General features: G+C 32.3%; 1 protein-coding gene across 4 annotated transcripts; it reads left to right on the top strand.

Moving 5' to 3' along the window:
• The first annotated feature begins 552 nt into the window (after positions 1-552).
• On the top strand, positions 553-10,840 carry LOC134722016 (uncharacterized). Of its 4 annotated transcripts, none has more exons than XM_063585429.1 (2): positions 553-967; positions 8,308-10,840. In XM_063585429.1, exon 2 carries the CDS (start codon positions 8,504-8,506, stop codon positions 9,962-9,964), a length of 1,461 nt encoding a protein of 486 aa, XP_063441499.1. In that variant the 5' UTR covers positions 553-967; positions 8,308-8,503; the 3' UTR covers positions 9,965-10,840. The 4 variants fall into 4 exon arrangements, with proteins under 4 accessions (XP_063441499.1, XP_063441498.1, XP_063441501.1 ...); XM_063585428.1 differs by having other exon boundaries at positions 554-868; XM_063585431.1 differs by lacking the exon at positions 553-967 and adding an exon at positions 4,637-4,795.
• The last annotated feature ends 6,311 nt before the right edge of the window (positions 10,841-17,151 follow it).

Here is a 17,151-nt window from a genome sequence, read left to right as displayed (position 1 = left end):
AACAGGCCCCCAAAATTACTAATGTAAAACCATTCAAACTGGAAAAACAACGGTTTAATCTATATAAGAGCGAGAGACACGTATGAGTTACATAAACAGACGCCAAACGACAACTTCTGCATGTACATCATATTTGTATATGCAGTAAAATTAATCAAAACCTTTAACATTAACCACCTTAAATTATGCGCACACTGTTTGGTAACCTGATATACAATTAATGCATTCTAAAAATATCCACAAAATTATTAAGTTAAACATGATAAAGTCCCGCTATAGATGTTTCGATTTATCAGTGAGTTATTTATCTTTATACTATTATGAGGGAGCGGATAGGGGTTACCTTTCTCCATTCTCCTACCCCTCTCTTTTCTCCGGCCTCCTTTCTCCCGCCCAATCTCTCTTCACCCAAATACCCTGTCCGCCCCCTCTATTATTATGGTTCAATACATTATTAAAATTATCGATACTTGTAAATAATTTGTGTAAATAGCACATATATACACAAACCTTCAGAAATATCACATATATATATATATACATGTACCGCATTATTTACACCAAAGATGGAAAAGTACCAACATACAACAACCTTGTTTACATGGAAAGTCGGTCAAGTGTGAAATGTTAAAACCTAAAGGTAATGTCCTGTCTAGTGGTAGTATATAAAGATCATGGCGACCCACAGTGTATGTTTACTGACGTAACTCAAATAGTGTGCTTTTATATCGGAATTAATACATTTGTATCATTTTCAATATCATTTGGCATTACTGTCGCCTAGGACACTGGACTGACAACTGTCTATCAAAGGATATTATGCGCAAGATTCAACTGCACTGAACTGGTTAAAAATAGGTCAAGGAAGGTATTTATAGTATAAAATGATTTATTTCTATTGACATTACACAGTATATCTATATCGTTCAACACGTTTTTTTGGTTTAGAATTTCATGATTTAAAACGGTAAGTCATATGTTTTAATTCACAACGTGGTTAAAAGTTTTAAAAGTGCAATTTTAAATTAGATAAATTGATTATAAATGAAATTATAGATTTTATATACAAAATGAAAGTGAGAACGCATTGCTATAGATTTACATTGTATGTCTAGTGAGTAGTAAAAGAGACTTTAGATGCAACATATACTTACATTTTATTAGAATTGTGTTTTCAGATGTATTATTCTAATGAAATGATGATTATGTGACAATTGTTTCTTTCTTTTTATGGGGATGACACGCTACTGAGCTTTTTGCAAAGTGGGTATATAAAGAGGATAAAAATGAGGGGTATAGATGTAGAGGATAAAAATGTATGGATGTAGGTAGTATAAGGAGATTTCCATGACACCTCTACTTCATTCATTCATTCATTCATTTATTCATTTATTTTATCTTTTTCTTTAAATTTATTCAATTATCATTAAAATTCAAATATTGTTGTTTTTTTCTTTTCTTCGTCTTTGTCTTTTTTTATATGAAGATAGATCAAATTAGGTCAAATAAAGTAATACAAGGTCAAAACATTTCGACGACATTATCAAGCAATCTGCATAATTTAAATCCGCTGACATAAAAGTTAACAGACTGTGAAAAAATAAGAATGAATACATTTTGTACATGGGAGGACATGATGTACAAGCTATAAGTATACTCCTATACTCTTATGTGTCATTAAACACAATATTACCTGAATTACAATTCCATTTTAACTTTAATAGACAACTTCAAAAGCATAAATTTACGAAAGGGGCAAATATATACATATTGTTTTATATCAAAACAAGATTGGTAACGGCTGGTGAGCTTAGAGTGGCAATCTAAATTTTTTAAAATGTCCAGGTCTTTCTGCTCCTATTTTCAGTCATCTTGTTAAGCATTGTGCTGACGGCTGATATATTTTTCCCAGTCTTGGGCAAAGTTGTTTGTGTTTAAATTTTACCAGACCAAGTTTCGTTTCAAAATCCCCCTACCCCCATCCATTCCATCACTCAAAAATGGCCGCCTTCTTGTGCAGTCTTTTTAGTATTTATTCATTTTAAAGTCGAAATGAGTACTTGTGCAACCTAAAACATAAGTCAAACTTTTCAGATAATTGAGTGTTTAAAGAAGTTTTAAAAAGTTAATTATAGCTCAACTGGTTTATAAGTAGGGATACAAATTAAAGAAAAAAGTTTGATATAAAGTATTACTTATTCGTTCATTTGATTAGAACATATGAATTGTTCATGTGATATGAAGAAATATACTGGACGAAATACATTAACATGCAGTGCACCCTTCAATTGTATCAAAACAGTATCAAAAGATTGATGCATGTAATAGATTATAAGTTTAGACATAATTCATGTTTAACAGTCTCTTTCAATTATAAAAATAACCTCAAAAATTTTATGTCTTGATGAGGAAAAGCAAGAAAGATTTTTTTCTGTTCTCTAGACAGTACGCAACAAACATTATCCCAAAAGTTAAAGCAGTGTCTGCTGTCTGTTTTCTCTGTCGGATTTAGATTCTTTTCCGGCAAGTGCTAGCTACATCATAGAAATTAAAACAAAGCAAACATAATTTTGAAAAAAAAATCTAAATTGAAGATCAAGAGGGGGTGGGGTGTTGGTTGTTTTTAAGTAGGCACTCAAACACGTACAATAATTTATCATTTATACATAAACATGTATTAAACATGTTTAATGCACCATTAACTAGGAATGTTGCGTCATAACTCGCCATCTGTTTGTGATGCGTTTATAAATGTTGATTGTTCAAACACTGCACATTTTTAAATAATGGATATCGTTTTTGTACCACGTATAATAGAGGTTTCCAGATTTGCTACCGTACCAACCGTAGTAAGAAGTGGGAGCCGTCATTTAACTTTTGAAAATGATTGATGTATACACTTTATATCAACAAATGTTTTAGGAATCATATGCAGAACTGTTTTGAGAATTTTTGGCTGTAATTTGGGACTAATTTCATGTGGTTTCTTCTTGTATTCGTAGGAAACAATAGTGTGTGCACTCGATTATGCTTTCAAGCAACCGTTGCAAGTAACCGTCGGTACGAAAGGTTTATAGTTAAGAGTTATTTCCCCGTGAAACTACATAGATACAAATAAGCTTAATTACAAAACAAATTTAAAACTTTATAAATTTTGTTTGTAATAACTTTATGTATCATTATAAAATGTTAAAGTTTTGTATTATTTTGGTAAGTTTATAGAAAACATGATCAAATAAAATGTATTTGAACAAAATAAATTGACCTTAATAACAAAAGAAAAATGACATTTAAATTAATATAAAACCAAATTTATCATCTTTGAATGCGCGGAAGTCTGTGTACACTTGTCACGGGATAAAGAAATAAGATATTATAAAGTCCAGGGAGTCATACTTTAATAAAAAGTAATACTCTTTTACAATTGGTACTGTTAATCTTTGATTAATTACAAAAAACCGAAGGTGTCAAAACGTTTGATTTCTAATTATTGTACTGATTATAAATGTGTGTCATTATACTTAATAACATTGCCTTGTGATAACTTTGTGTAATAAGTAATATATCTGTTGTATATATATGTTGAAGAATTGAATAAAGATAGAAAAAAATTCAGACGTCCGGAATGAAGTAATAAAAAATACAAGGTCGTTTACATCTTCAATTTGAACAATTATGCATAGTAATATTGGCATCCTTCCTTTTTGGACAATTATCTTAACCGTCGGGCTTAAAGTTTTCTTTATAAAAAAAACTCATGAAATCAATATCAATACAGAAAACAAAAACATAGCCATACAGAAACGCAAATCTATATTTAGAATATAAAGGTCGAGGCAACTCAGTTCCAGTAAGGACTGTTTGATTCATTCTCTTTTGCACAAAATAAATTTTATCGTATAAAATCACGTGCAAGGTTTTCTAGAAGCAGTGAAATCGTAATAAAATAAAAGATTAAGGTTTTTATCACTGATATGCAATTTTGTTTCTCTATTTTCATCATGATACATACATTAATCTCATGCATTAAGTGAAACCTCCCAAACAGCACCAACGGTTGTGTTACGTACCAACCGTACCTGATACGTAGCAAATCTGGAAACCTCTGATAAGGCAATTGAAATCTGTTCGTCTGTTTATCATGCTTTCGAATGTGTATTTTAAATATATTAATTATTTTACAGATGGTTTTAAGTCAATATTCATAATGCATAATTTCAACGAAGAAAGCTTTTTAAGTCTTCAATTTATTCATTTACTATTTTTTCATATTTTTTTCTTCAAAACAAACGAATGTATTCAAAATTTAAAAAAAAACCAACACAATATAAACATAATATGAAGAAATCATGTACTAATATTTTCTAAACCACAAAACAATTGAAAATGGTTAACACGTATACGCGGATGTATACAAATCTTTGATATATATAAAGTTGTTAAACTCTAACCACAAGTACAAATGTACATGTACGTAACGTGCTTAACCAACATGAAACACTACTTATAAATAATACGTTTACAACAATCACATAATATGACTCTCCTGAGAGATTAGAGTAAGCTCAAGTCTTATCGTTACACAAAGAATAATCCACTTGGTAAAAAGAACTATACAGATCTGTGATTATTTTGTCTAGCAATTGCATAAGTACACGGCGGAGTTGTCTGGCCAATTAACTATGTGGTTTCAACACATATTTCATGTGTGTATGTGCATGTAAGAAAGGTCATTCGAAATATCTGCTGAAACTTCTTGAAGATTGAATTGGAAGTATGATTTGGATAAAAACATGTATGTGGCTGGAATGCTTATGGATCTTTTCAAAGCTTTTGTCCGTCCATTGATCATGCACTTACGTAAACACTTAGCATACGGTTTGTTTTAGAAATCACTTAACCAATATCTTTAAGAAATGTTCTTTAATATCATGTCACATGGGATGAAACGAATGGTAGACAGGTAGATTCAGACTGATTCAAATAAAAACAAACAACGTTCAAAGGACATGTTAAGGGTCGACCATTATATATTCTGATGGAGTAAGGAGGAAGGCATTATGATTTTTCCGGACCGCTCAAGTGTTTTTGCTACGCATGCTTATAATGTTACAGATCCAAGTTAAGACCGGAACAAAAACAGATACAATTCTGATTATGATCAATAATCTCACATCTGACACCATGTGACTGAATCGATGGGTAGCTAACTGGTACAATCAGCCTACGTCCAACATTTACTAAACCGCCGATTCATCATATGATGTCAGATGTGACTGGACTGAACATATTTGTCCAGTCAAATTGACAGGTTTTACTTTGAAGTGTGTTGCTGGTCCGTACGTGAATTAGTGCAAATTTTATACGAGGATCAAGAGCCCAAAAGGGCACGACACATAATATACTTATCTGGATTGATTTATTGTGATCATGAAAAAAATTCTTGAATCCTAACAATCAAAATTGTCGAACACCTTTAAATTTAAGATTAACACTCAGTGGCACCGTTACTATCAGTAAACACGTACATCGCCAATTCGCTGCTGGAAAGTCATCTGCAATTATTTTGTCTTGATTCAGATTAAGATGAATTAGGTGAGGTTTAAGGGTGACGAGTACCAGTTTTTCGCTTTCGATGTCAACGTACCTCAGAAAAATAATCTGCTGGCACACGTGATGCTTGAAGTTGGTACTCGCAGTCAAAAAGAGCGATAAGATTAGAATTTGCGGAAACCTGCAGAAGCTCAAGGGGGATTTATATTCTTTAGAATGTTGATGATTTTCCACCGAAACTATCGGTATTTGATGCAAAGTTCTTTTAGAGACTGTACATGTACGCTTCTAGAGAATTTTATCAAATTCCGATTGATAAAGACGGTCAACATTTGCTAAGTATACTAAAGCTTTCAAATCATATAAACAAAGGTTCTAATTCACCTGCGAAGACACTAGTTTAAAGTGACAATATTCTATAGACGTTTTGCTACGGAAAAGAGGGGTAACAAGACCTGCGCGCGTCGATCATATATACTTTGAAATGTAACTTTAGAAAATGTTCAATACATTTTGTACGATGAACTTTGTAATATAGTTGTAGTATAGCTTAGGTTACTAGAATTTATGTATTGTTCTAATCTACTTTTGTCAGATCCTAGTCTTTCATTTTAAATTTCCTTATTATTATTGATCATAACCGGAATTCATTTCTGTATTTGTTCCGGTCTTAATTTAAAATGGAATCCTAGAGCCCTGGAGAAGCACTGCTTGACTGTAGACGCAAAGTGAAGGTTTGATCAGGATGCCAAGCTAATCTTCAATGTTTATTCGTATTGACTTAATTGATGTGTATCATTATCACGTGTAAACCTGTCATTCTTTGAACGTTTTTTCTTTGATTCTTCAATAAAGTAAAATAGTCAACAAACCAAACTTCGTTGAGTATTTGACAAAAAGCGTCCCCCAAAAATTCGAATGTTCTAAAGAGCATATTTTTTTGAATGAGGAAGATTTAGGAAATATCTTTACGATTTATACACAAACACCACCAACATCAAACTCGATATGTGAAAAACATATATATAAACCAAGGTTAACAGCCGCGAACAACATATATATAAACCAAGGTTAACAGCCGCGAACAACAGTATAAACCAAGGTTAACAGCCGCGAACAACATATATATAAACCAAGGTTAACAGCCGCGAACAACAGTTTGCCAAATAGCTTTCAACGGACAAACATGTGGTGGGTTTAACCATTGTTTTCGTGCGCACAAAAATACTCTTAGGTCTATCTATATAAGATGTGGTATGAGCGCCAATGAGACAACTCTGCATCCTATGCTTTGTGTATAGAAAAACCTGGTTTATATAAATGAAGATAGGAAAAAGGATTATAATTTTTTTTTCTATTATTAGAAAAAATTATGCTTAAACTGAATTTTGATTTTTTGAATGTGACTTTAATCTATATTGTCTTATTTTCCTGCATTCATTTGACAACAGCATGATTTTTGCACTTTTTGATATGTTAAGATTTTCATATATTAAAGACACATGTAAATTATGACTTGTATTTATTATAGACGTCGCTATATTTAGCTTCAATTATTACGCATTTGAACTTTTGAAATATATAGAACATAAATTAGAAAAAGATAAAACATGATGCATATATAAATAAAATGTTCACGCCCCGTTGGTGTAAGCTGATTTGTACATGTACAACTACATGTAACGTATCTTTATATTAATTTTATTTACATTTTTATATGCAATATCTCTCTCCGAATTGTTGGCCTTACTGGTCTTACAAGAGCTTGTCAGTGTTAAGCTTGATCCAGGATATAACAGGTTTATTTTTCGTATGTTGTTTTCAGCCTCTATATTCTCGCAGTGTGTATGGGAGATAAGTGCATGTGTATATTATGGACTCATTAATAATTTTTCTATTTACCGTGGCATCTACGAATCTTTGGAAATTTACTTTTTGGAGAACCTATTTATGAAAACATATATATATAAAGTTACATCTGGTATATGAAAACAAAAAATAGCCGTATGTTACACAAAGTAAACAAGACGTTCAACCTCTTCTGTTAGGTGTGTTACCATTTTGCTGTAGATAATAGATTGTACGAAACTCGAATTTAACCTCTCCTAAGTACTTTTTGTTTTTCTCTCATTTATGATTTACTTTTGGTTATGAAACAAAATAAATGTTTTAATATAAAATTCAAGTTTTTCTCTTGTTCTTCTCTTTCTTAATATTTGTTTTTCTTTTTTTTCAATGCGGTCATTCTTGTCATGAGGGCCATGCATTTGACCCGACATGTCTACAGCTTGAGACGTGGAACTATAAATGTAAAATTGTTGAAACGCAAGTACAAATGTTAACTTTAATAATTATACAAAAGGTAACATAACAAAAATACTGAAGTCCGAGGCAATTTAAAACGGAAAGTCCCTTATGAAAAACAAAATCAAAAGTTTAACATATCAAACAAATTGACTGTTCCGACACCAGCTGCATGTCATATTCCTGACTGACTTGGTACAGGAATTAGTAGACAATGGTGGATTAAATCGTTTTATAGCTAGCTAAACCTCTCACTTGTATCACAGTTGCATCAAATTCTACTATAGTGACAACGATGTGTGAACAAAACAAACAGAAATAAAAGGTAAAAATTTCTACAATAGGGGTACAGCAGTCAAAATTGTGTTATAATCTTACTCACTCTTACAACAACAATATAGTCTAATATTATATCTGCATACATGTACATAGTATTTACTTTTGTTTCAGGTTTTATAACGGGGGACTGTATAACAGCCAAGTGTGAGATTTGAAACACGACGAGAAGCAACGAGACTTGGACGCTCCATTAGTTGTAAAACTCCAATACTAGTATAGCTAATCTAATAGAAGTACAGTAACTGTAAGTTAATTCTTCCGTTCATGAATTGCTAAAATAAGCCTGTCCGAATAACTAAACCAAAAGATGTCGAAAAGATCTAAATTCGTTGTTACAAAAAGCATAAGCATAGAAGCTGATGTTGAAATAACGTCTGAAGTATATCAACGCGAGAACAGGATATCTATGGTTATCAATAGTGCGAAAAATCAAGTGTTAAAGCTCAGAAAATCAGTAAGTGACTTAAAAGATCAAAATCTCAATGTCGTCAAGCAAGTAAGGGATTTTAGAAGAAAATTAGATGAACACTTAAATCATTTACAAGAACAACTCTTAAATGAAATAAGATATGAATACAATTTGTGCACGAATGAAATGTTAGAGCAAGAAACAGAGGTACAGTCACAAACAGACAGAATTCAACGACTAGCTAAAGACCAGTCCAAATTGAAATCCGAAAATGCATCAGAATTGATAACTGCAACAGATACACTTGAAAAGACAATTTCTACACAAAATGAAAAAGTATTATTTATGCAGAAAAATAACGTACGAGTTGAATATAATCCAACTCTGAAATCGATATTAGAAAACGCACAAGACTTCGGTAGGTTTCTGGTTACCAAAGAACCAGTATGGAACAACAACCTTGCACGGAAACCTTCTTACAAGGCGAAAGCTGATTTCGACGCTATTCGGTTGGAATTTGAAAAGAAAATAGAAATTCCTATTCCTAATAAGGGGTACAGTTATATAATGGATTGTGTACTTCTTAAAAGCAAAGATATGGTGTTTGCAGATAGGATAAATAAACGTTTGGTTATCCATAAAAGTACAGGGGCATTTAGTCATGAAATAAGACTCCCCAAACCGCCACATTACATTACAGCAGTGGACAATGACAAATTAGCAATTTCGTATGGGAAACCATTTAGCAATATAGACATTATAAATACAGTTACCCGTGAGACCGAGTCTACTATTACAGGGTGTGTTACGGACTGGAGTATGGGAGTATCCTACAGTAATGGCAAACTTTATATCGTGGACGACGGGTCTGCTATTCAAGAAGTAACACTTGATGGAAAAGTTACCAGCAGCATTCCTCTTAATGGAAATGTTACATCAAATCGTAAAGATGACGTCGCGAAAAAAGGCAACACACCTTGCGTTCATCATTTAACCGCCCACCAAAATAAAATATACTACGCTTCCACCTTAAACGACACGCTCTATTGCTATGACAATACCGGAAAAGAGCTGTGGTCATTCAGTGATAGCGAAATTATAGGCGAATGCACCTCGCCTCCGCTAGCCGTAGATGGTAGTGGTAATGTGATTTTAGTGAATTACGAGAGTGATTATAAGATAATGATAATATCTGCCGATGGCAAGAAAATCAAATACTTGCCACTGGGTAAAGATGATTTTATGCCAAATGGGATATCGTTTGATGAAAATAAACAAATGCTTTTAATTTGTGATCATCGTTCACATGCTAAACTTTTCAATGTGAGACAAAGTACTTTTGAGGAAAATGAATCATAATACCGTAATGGTGTATACATTTAGAATCGGATTGGAATATTGTGAGAGAACAGATTAGTCAAATCATCAACTACAAACGTGCAAATACAATATTAAGGATAAATTAAAAAAGAAAGAAAGAAAGAAAGACAACAATCATTAGCAATATAAAAATGAATTGACGAAATGGTCTATAAGCTATAACGTTTGACCAACACGAATCTTGCAATATATTATTAAGAGTGATGTATAATGATAACTAAAAGGAATGTAGGAATCTCTATGCATGCCAAACCAATCGTCCTAATAGCCTTTGTCTGTATGATTGATACACTTTATAGGGCTTGATTCTACAATAGCAATGCAAATTAAACTAATAATTATTGACAGTGACATGCCAGGAAATACTGTGATAAATATATGTTTATGCAATGAAATATGGTGTTTCCCCCAAAGTGGTAGAGATAATTGGTTGATATGTTATTAAAAATCTTGTTGGTATGAATGTAAGACACATTTGGGTCATCACGTAAGGGTAAACATTACAACAACGTCTTAAGGTCAGGTCAGGTCAAGATAAAGTGTTCGATAAACGTCTGCAAAGGTCAATTACATTGTCGGTTAATTTATTCACATTTAAAGGTTAATGACCTTGTCGGGGCGCAATATTTTACAGGTTTCGCTTTTAGTTTAAATTGTGCGGTAGGTACAGTAGTTGAAGGTAATAAGATATACCTCTTTTGATTGTGATCTCGATCGTGGCTGGTAAAAGTTGTTTTATAAAGTTTGTTTTTGTTAGTCATGAAATAACAACATCAGCGAGACATATTTATCATAATTTATTGACTTGATCATGTTGAGTATTATGGGATAATAATAAAGTTATATGTAAAACGATACCTTTTTTTTGTACATGTTGTAAGAGATCTATAAAAATATTTGAAGAATATATGTTAAGTATACTATTTTGAGAATATATCATGATATATATAATATAATAGTATTTAGTATGATTAGAGAATATTCAAAATACACCAAATTACTTAACAACCAAAGTCAATACAGATCAACAAACCATGATAGTTAAAGTACAAAACCTGAATGTGAAAACGACACATTTTTAAAATAAGTTCAACATTTCTGAATGGTAATATCAAAATGAAGTTAGGGTTTCGTGTTTACTTTGTAGGAAATAATTTCTTGCTGCTGTTTTAAGCAACTATCCCAAATTCATAAATTGATATATTGGAAATATTTACCCGTACATATATTTTATAGGAAACTCATCCCTTACTTATATATTTCCTAGCTATCATGACATACAACTGACATCTGAACTAAAAAGATGTTATAAACGACATGAATCTTTTAAAATGTAACATAAAAAAAAACAGGTAAAATGTATGCATAGTTTTTGCAGACAACTTAATAGAGCATTTATGACCCATTGACATATATTTTACTCGTATGATATGTTATCGCCTTTAAGTCGCAACCCATTGACATTTTCGACTTAAGAAAAAGTGACCTTAATGTCGGAAGAGATATTTTATTAGCATTAATTATTTATCAAAATTAACTACCTGATAAAATTGAGAATGGAAATGGGGAATATGTCAAAGAGACAACAACCCGACCAAATATAAGATAACCGACACGGCATTATATATAGCCAGGTAAACCTGTAACAGGGCAATTTTTTCTTTGATCTAGTATCGTTATGATATTGAATATCCATACTGTAATGTTGTCCATATTGGATATAATCTGCTGTCTTGGACATGTCCAAACTCTGTGTCTTATTCTAGCAAATACAATCTTTCTAGCATCAATAGGGAATCAATTAGAGCCGATATTTGTGAAGTTATTATTTCCGTAACATTACCTATGTAATTTTCTTGTAATCTTCTACATGAGACATAAGTTCTGACAAATTAAATAAAGTGATTCGGAATCGTTGTAACCAATAGTCGACATCGACTGTCAATGATCTCTCTACATATTTAAAACAAGGACACATCAATCAATATAAATTCATAGAGCAATGTGGATAATTAAAAAAAATTACCGCCACTGTAAATAAGTTGTGTTTGGATCATAAATAAATGCAGGGGCTTTGTAAACAACATATTAACCGTAAAAATTAGGATCTGATATCCCGTTTATAATCAGAATCCTACAGAAAATGTTAAGTTACAAAAACAAACCCTGACATAGCCAACGAGTTGGGACATGTATACACAACGAAAGCGGAGAAGAAAGTTACATTATCGTCAAAAAAGGAAAACTAACAATAGGGAACGAAAAATCATCTCCTATAATCCGAGCAAAAACAATCCAACATTTCAATCTTACACATTTAAGTTCCTTTGAATATTATACATTTGTAGTTGATTTGCAGGTTAAAGTGAGCAGTTCATCAATCAGTGTCCTGCATCGTCATCGTCTTCGCCAGTCGTTTTAGTTAAATAATGTGTCCGATGAGGCAAGTTTTGTCTATTATTTTGAAAAATGTTATGAATAGACATATGAAATGTTGTTCAGAATGATGAGCTACATGTACACTAATTGGCCATGCACGTTAAAATTGTCAGACGACTTATAGAAGAAATGCGATTTTTATCAATTTTGCCGATTATTTTGAAATACTATAATAGATGCAGGGAATCATTTAAAAGCAAAAATGATAAAAGCTGATTTACGTAGTGGACTGTCACTCTTTATAGGAAAAATAGCCCTTCAATTAGGATTTGTGTTGCCCTATTTTGTCTTTTGAGTAAAAACTAATGAAGAAAGTGAGACATAAACAGACTAAATGATCAGCAATTCAAGATTTTTGTCGTCTTCAATTGTGGAGAGCATCTTTGTTGAATATGCACTTAGACCAAGATGAGCGACACATACTCTTTTTAAAAAGCCTCTAGTATATCGCTGCTGCTAAAAAAAAATCGATTCAATTCACACCCAATCAAGTTCAAATGTTACCGATCGATCTTCAGTCGTTCAAGGTTCAACTTGTCTCGTTCCTACAGGTTGATACATACATTGTCATCAATTTTTATATGTTTTCTGAATTGATTTATTACAAGAAAGATGAATGATACTCCAAGGTAAAAGAATTCTAACCGTCATTACATACTCTTATTATTTCGTTACACTGGACGTTGGCTATGAAAACCTGGGAATAATATATATGTTCCTGTGAAAACATATGAATAATTTTACAGTAGTCATTCAAATCCCCAACGTGTGTATATTTGACCTATCAGAATTGTAAGCAAAGTTAAAGTACGTTGCTGTTTGACATTGATTGTAGTGTTTTGTTGACTTGTATTTCGTATTTTGGTTTTTGCCATGGGATGTCGTCTCTCACCAACTTAGGACCTTTGAAGGTCATCTTGATATCAACATGTGAATTTTGCAACATTCAGAATAATAATGTTTGAACTACACAATGTGCATGTACATACTAAATTTTTTATTAAATACAAAAGTGGAAAAAAAAGAGACTAACTTAAACAATAGATGTTACGTAAAAAGACAAGTAGACAACAATAAAAATGTGTCTATTCCATACAAGAGCCACTTTTAAGAATAATGAGAGACTATCGAAAATGTATATGCATATGTCGTATCTTATTTATTTGGGTCAAAACATTAAATTAAGGAATGCCTGTAATTAATAAAGTCACTTGCATTTTTGTAGAAGAGATATTTGTAATGAGACATGTGATGAAGATACATTTGTACTAAACGTTAGCTGTTCTTCGGTTTGGAATAAATTATCATTGATCCCTTAATATCTTACTATAAGTTTAAGAGTACGTCTATTGTCTCAGGCCTTATGATGAACTCTTCCTATTTCTTATATTTGTGCTTTCTATGGAAAGTTGCTTCATTGATAGTCGTACCACGTCTTCTTTGTTATTGCATATAGTAACACATTTAATTGATCTTGAAGAAGACAATTACTGTTACAGATGCGAGCAAGTTGAAGGTTATATTTCGTCTGAACAAATCTGCTTTTTTAGGCTGATCTTAGCAAGCAATACAATAAATCAATTATTTGGTTGTAATTACTAATAAATGTTGATTAACAATAGATAATTAGAACAGTTATCAATCCAGAGGTAGTTAACATGCATATGTATAATTATGACATCATTTCCCTGAGAGAGAAAAATCTGAGACAAGCTTCGTAAGGTGTGTTGAAAGCCTGCAAAACACTCATTTGAATGACAACTACCATCGAACAGCAGTGTCATGACATAAGGCCGGCACATACAAAATGTGGTGCAGTTGAACATGTTTGTTAAAGAGGGACAAAAGATACCAAAGGGACAGTCAGACTCATAAATCTAAAATAAACTGACAATGCCATGGCTAAAATTAAAAAAAAAAACCAAAAGATAAACAATAGTACACATGACACAACATACAAAAACTGAAGAATAAACAACACGGACCCCACCAAAAACTAGGGGTGATCTCTGATGCTCAAGAAGGGTAAGCAGATCATGCTCCACATGTGGCACCCGTCATGTTGCTTACGTGATAACAAATCCGGTAAATAGTATAATTCGGTAGGTCACATTCATGAAATGGAAGAGGATTGTAGTTACGACGTAAGAATAGCTTCCTTGTGAGCAGAAACCCTCTACCAAGAAAATCACGTTAGGAAATGCAAGCACAGAAATATCGTATCAATTTGGAGATATTAACCCCGTTTGCAGGTGCTGCTGGAATGTTGCTACTTAGAAATGGAAAGTTGACAATTGGAAAGCTGAAATCATCTCGTTTGTCGTAAATTTTTGTTTTCAACCGACCCTCATTGTCAATTTCTATATGTAAGTCAAGAAATGAGGCCGACTTTGCTGTATCTGTAGTATCCTTTATCTCTAGTTCGATGGGATATATGCGTTCCACAAAGTCACCAAATTTTGAATTATTTAGTGAAAGAACATCATCTATATAGCGGAACGTAGAGTTATAGGATATTGCTAACTTCTTTTCTTTCTTCCTAAGAAGTGCCTGCTTGAAGTCAGCCTCATAATAATAAAGAAACAAGACGGCAAGTTGAGGGGCACAGTTTGTTCCCATTGGAATGCCGACATTCTCTTGAAAAACACGTCCTCCGAACGTAACAAATATGTTGTCAATCAAGAAATCAAAGATCTTGATAATATCAGTTTCAGAGATCTTTTTGTTTGAATCAGAGTGACCATTTACAAAGCAGAATTTATCTCTTCCTAAGACAAGATACTTGTATCTACGTTGGCCATTCTTTTTTATGAAGCAAAGCAATACCAACTCTTTCAATTTGTCTTTTAGTTTGGAATGTGGAATACTTGTGTAAAGAGAAGAAAAGTCAAAAGTTTTAATACTGTTACAAGATGACAGAGAGTTAGATTGTATGTACTCTAAAAGATCTTTGGAATTTTTAAGAATGCACATCTGATTAACGCCACCTCTAGGCAGTTTCCCAATAACTTTGAAGACAATCTTTGATTGCTGATAAAATAGATGTTAATAATTTAGAAAGAGGCAATAAACCGTTGTTTGTAAGGACACTTTTGTAGTTTAAGTGTTATACTTCCCCTTCAAATAAAGAACCAAAATACAAACAAAACACAGTTTGGTGTATACACTCAAAAAGATGTGATGTGTACCAATAAAAATACAAATGGACATTGAGTTTTGACTGCAAAGTTCAAATCATTGACTTTATTTTAATACATTTTCTTGTTCACCCCATAAACTATCTTTAAAATAAATAAGTATTTCGGGACACTTAACAGTCTCCATTATTCGATAATGTGTGCTAGAAGATATTCCATTTGAATTGTCTTCTTAAATCAATCAATCAATTAATTAATCAATTAACCAATCGACTGAACAGTTTTGGTTTTTTTTAGTTTATTCATTGCAGTTTTGTTTTAAATAACTTCTAATTTATATATAGGTTCAATTATCTATTAAAAGGTTATATTCATACTATTGTAAATATGTTTGAATGAATGAATGAATTTTATTTCTCATAAACTACAAGTTACATAGTTACAGAGAATATATAAGCAATTACATAAAATATTGAAGCACATGTGAACAATACAAACATAAACATTAAATTACAAACTAACCAGGAGGAGTGACCCTCACATTTATAATTTTTATAAATCTACAAAGTTTTTCAAGAACAATATGATTATTAGAGCTCATTAATTGTTGATATTTATAAATATTTGGACGAAGAGTACAATAGTTTGGTAACAACCTCTTTCTTTCTTGGGTAAGAGCATTACATGACATAACATAATGATATTCATCACCTACGTCACTTGATTCGCAAAGATGTCACAACCTATCATTTCTTGATATGTTATTCCACCTTCCCGTCTCGATAGGTAATCGGTGACTTCCACATCTAAATTTACACAATAAAAATTGATTATATATTGACAATTTGGAAAAATAGCTTTCTAATTTAATATCAGTTTTAAAAATTCTATAACATAAGCATAGAGTTTAAAGGTTTAAAGGTACCAGAGAAACAGTCAAACTCATAAATGGAAAATAAACTGAGAACACCATGGCTAAAGAATAAAAAGACAAACACACAAATAATAGTACAAAAAAATAAATATAGAAAACTAAAGTCTTAACAACATGAACCTAACCAAAACCTTGGGGTGATCTGAAGGTCTCTGGAGAAGGGTAGGCATATTCTGCGCCACATGTGAACTCCATCATATTGCTCATGTTGTTACAAACCCGGTAAATAGTCTAATTCGGTAGGTCACATTCGTGGTGAAAAAGAAAGTGGATTGTAGTTTAGACACAAGGAACATATCCAATATCCTCTGTGAAACGATTATTCCATAAACGTCAACCAACTCGTGATGGCGTCCGTGAAATAACGAAGAGGAATTTCAATTTCATCATTTGAAACTCTTGGTTTAAAAGCTTCCGTGCGAGCAGCAACCCTTGATCGAGGAAATCATGATCGGAAATACAAGCCCGGGAATATCGTATCAATTGGAAGATACATATTCCGTATAAAGGCGCTGCTGGAATGCTGCTACATAGAAATGGAAAGTTCACATTAGGAAGCTGTAATCATCTCTTTTGTCGTAAATTATTGTTTTCAACCGACCCTCATTGTCAATTTTTAGATGTAAGTAAAATATGAGACAGACTTAACTGTATCT

Source organism: Mytilus trossulus, chromosome 6 (genome assembly GCF_036588685.1).
Source record: "Mytilus trossulus isolate FHL-02 chromosome 6, PNRI_Mtr1.1.1.hap1, whole genome shotgun sequence".
Taxonomy (NCBI): Eukaryota; Metazoa; Mollusca; class Bivalvia; order Mytilida; family Mytilidae; genus Mytilus; species Mytilus trossulus.
This window is presented reverse-complemented; position numbering and strand designations above follow the sequence as displayed.

What these genes read in the sequence shown, in the direction of transcription:
- LOC134722016 (XM_063585429.1), top strand. Translation starts at nt 8,504, where the DNA reads ATGTCGAAAAGATCTAAATTCGTTGTTACAAAAAGCATAAGCATAGAA.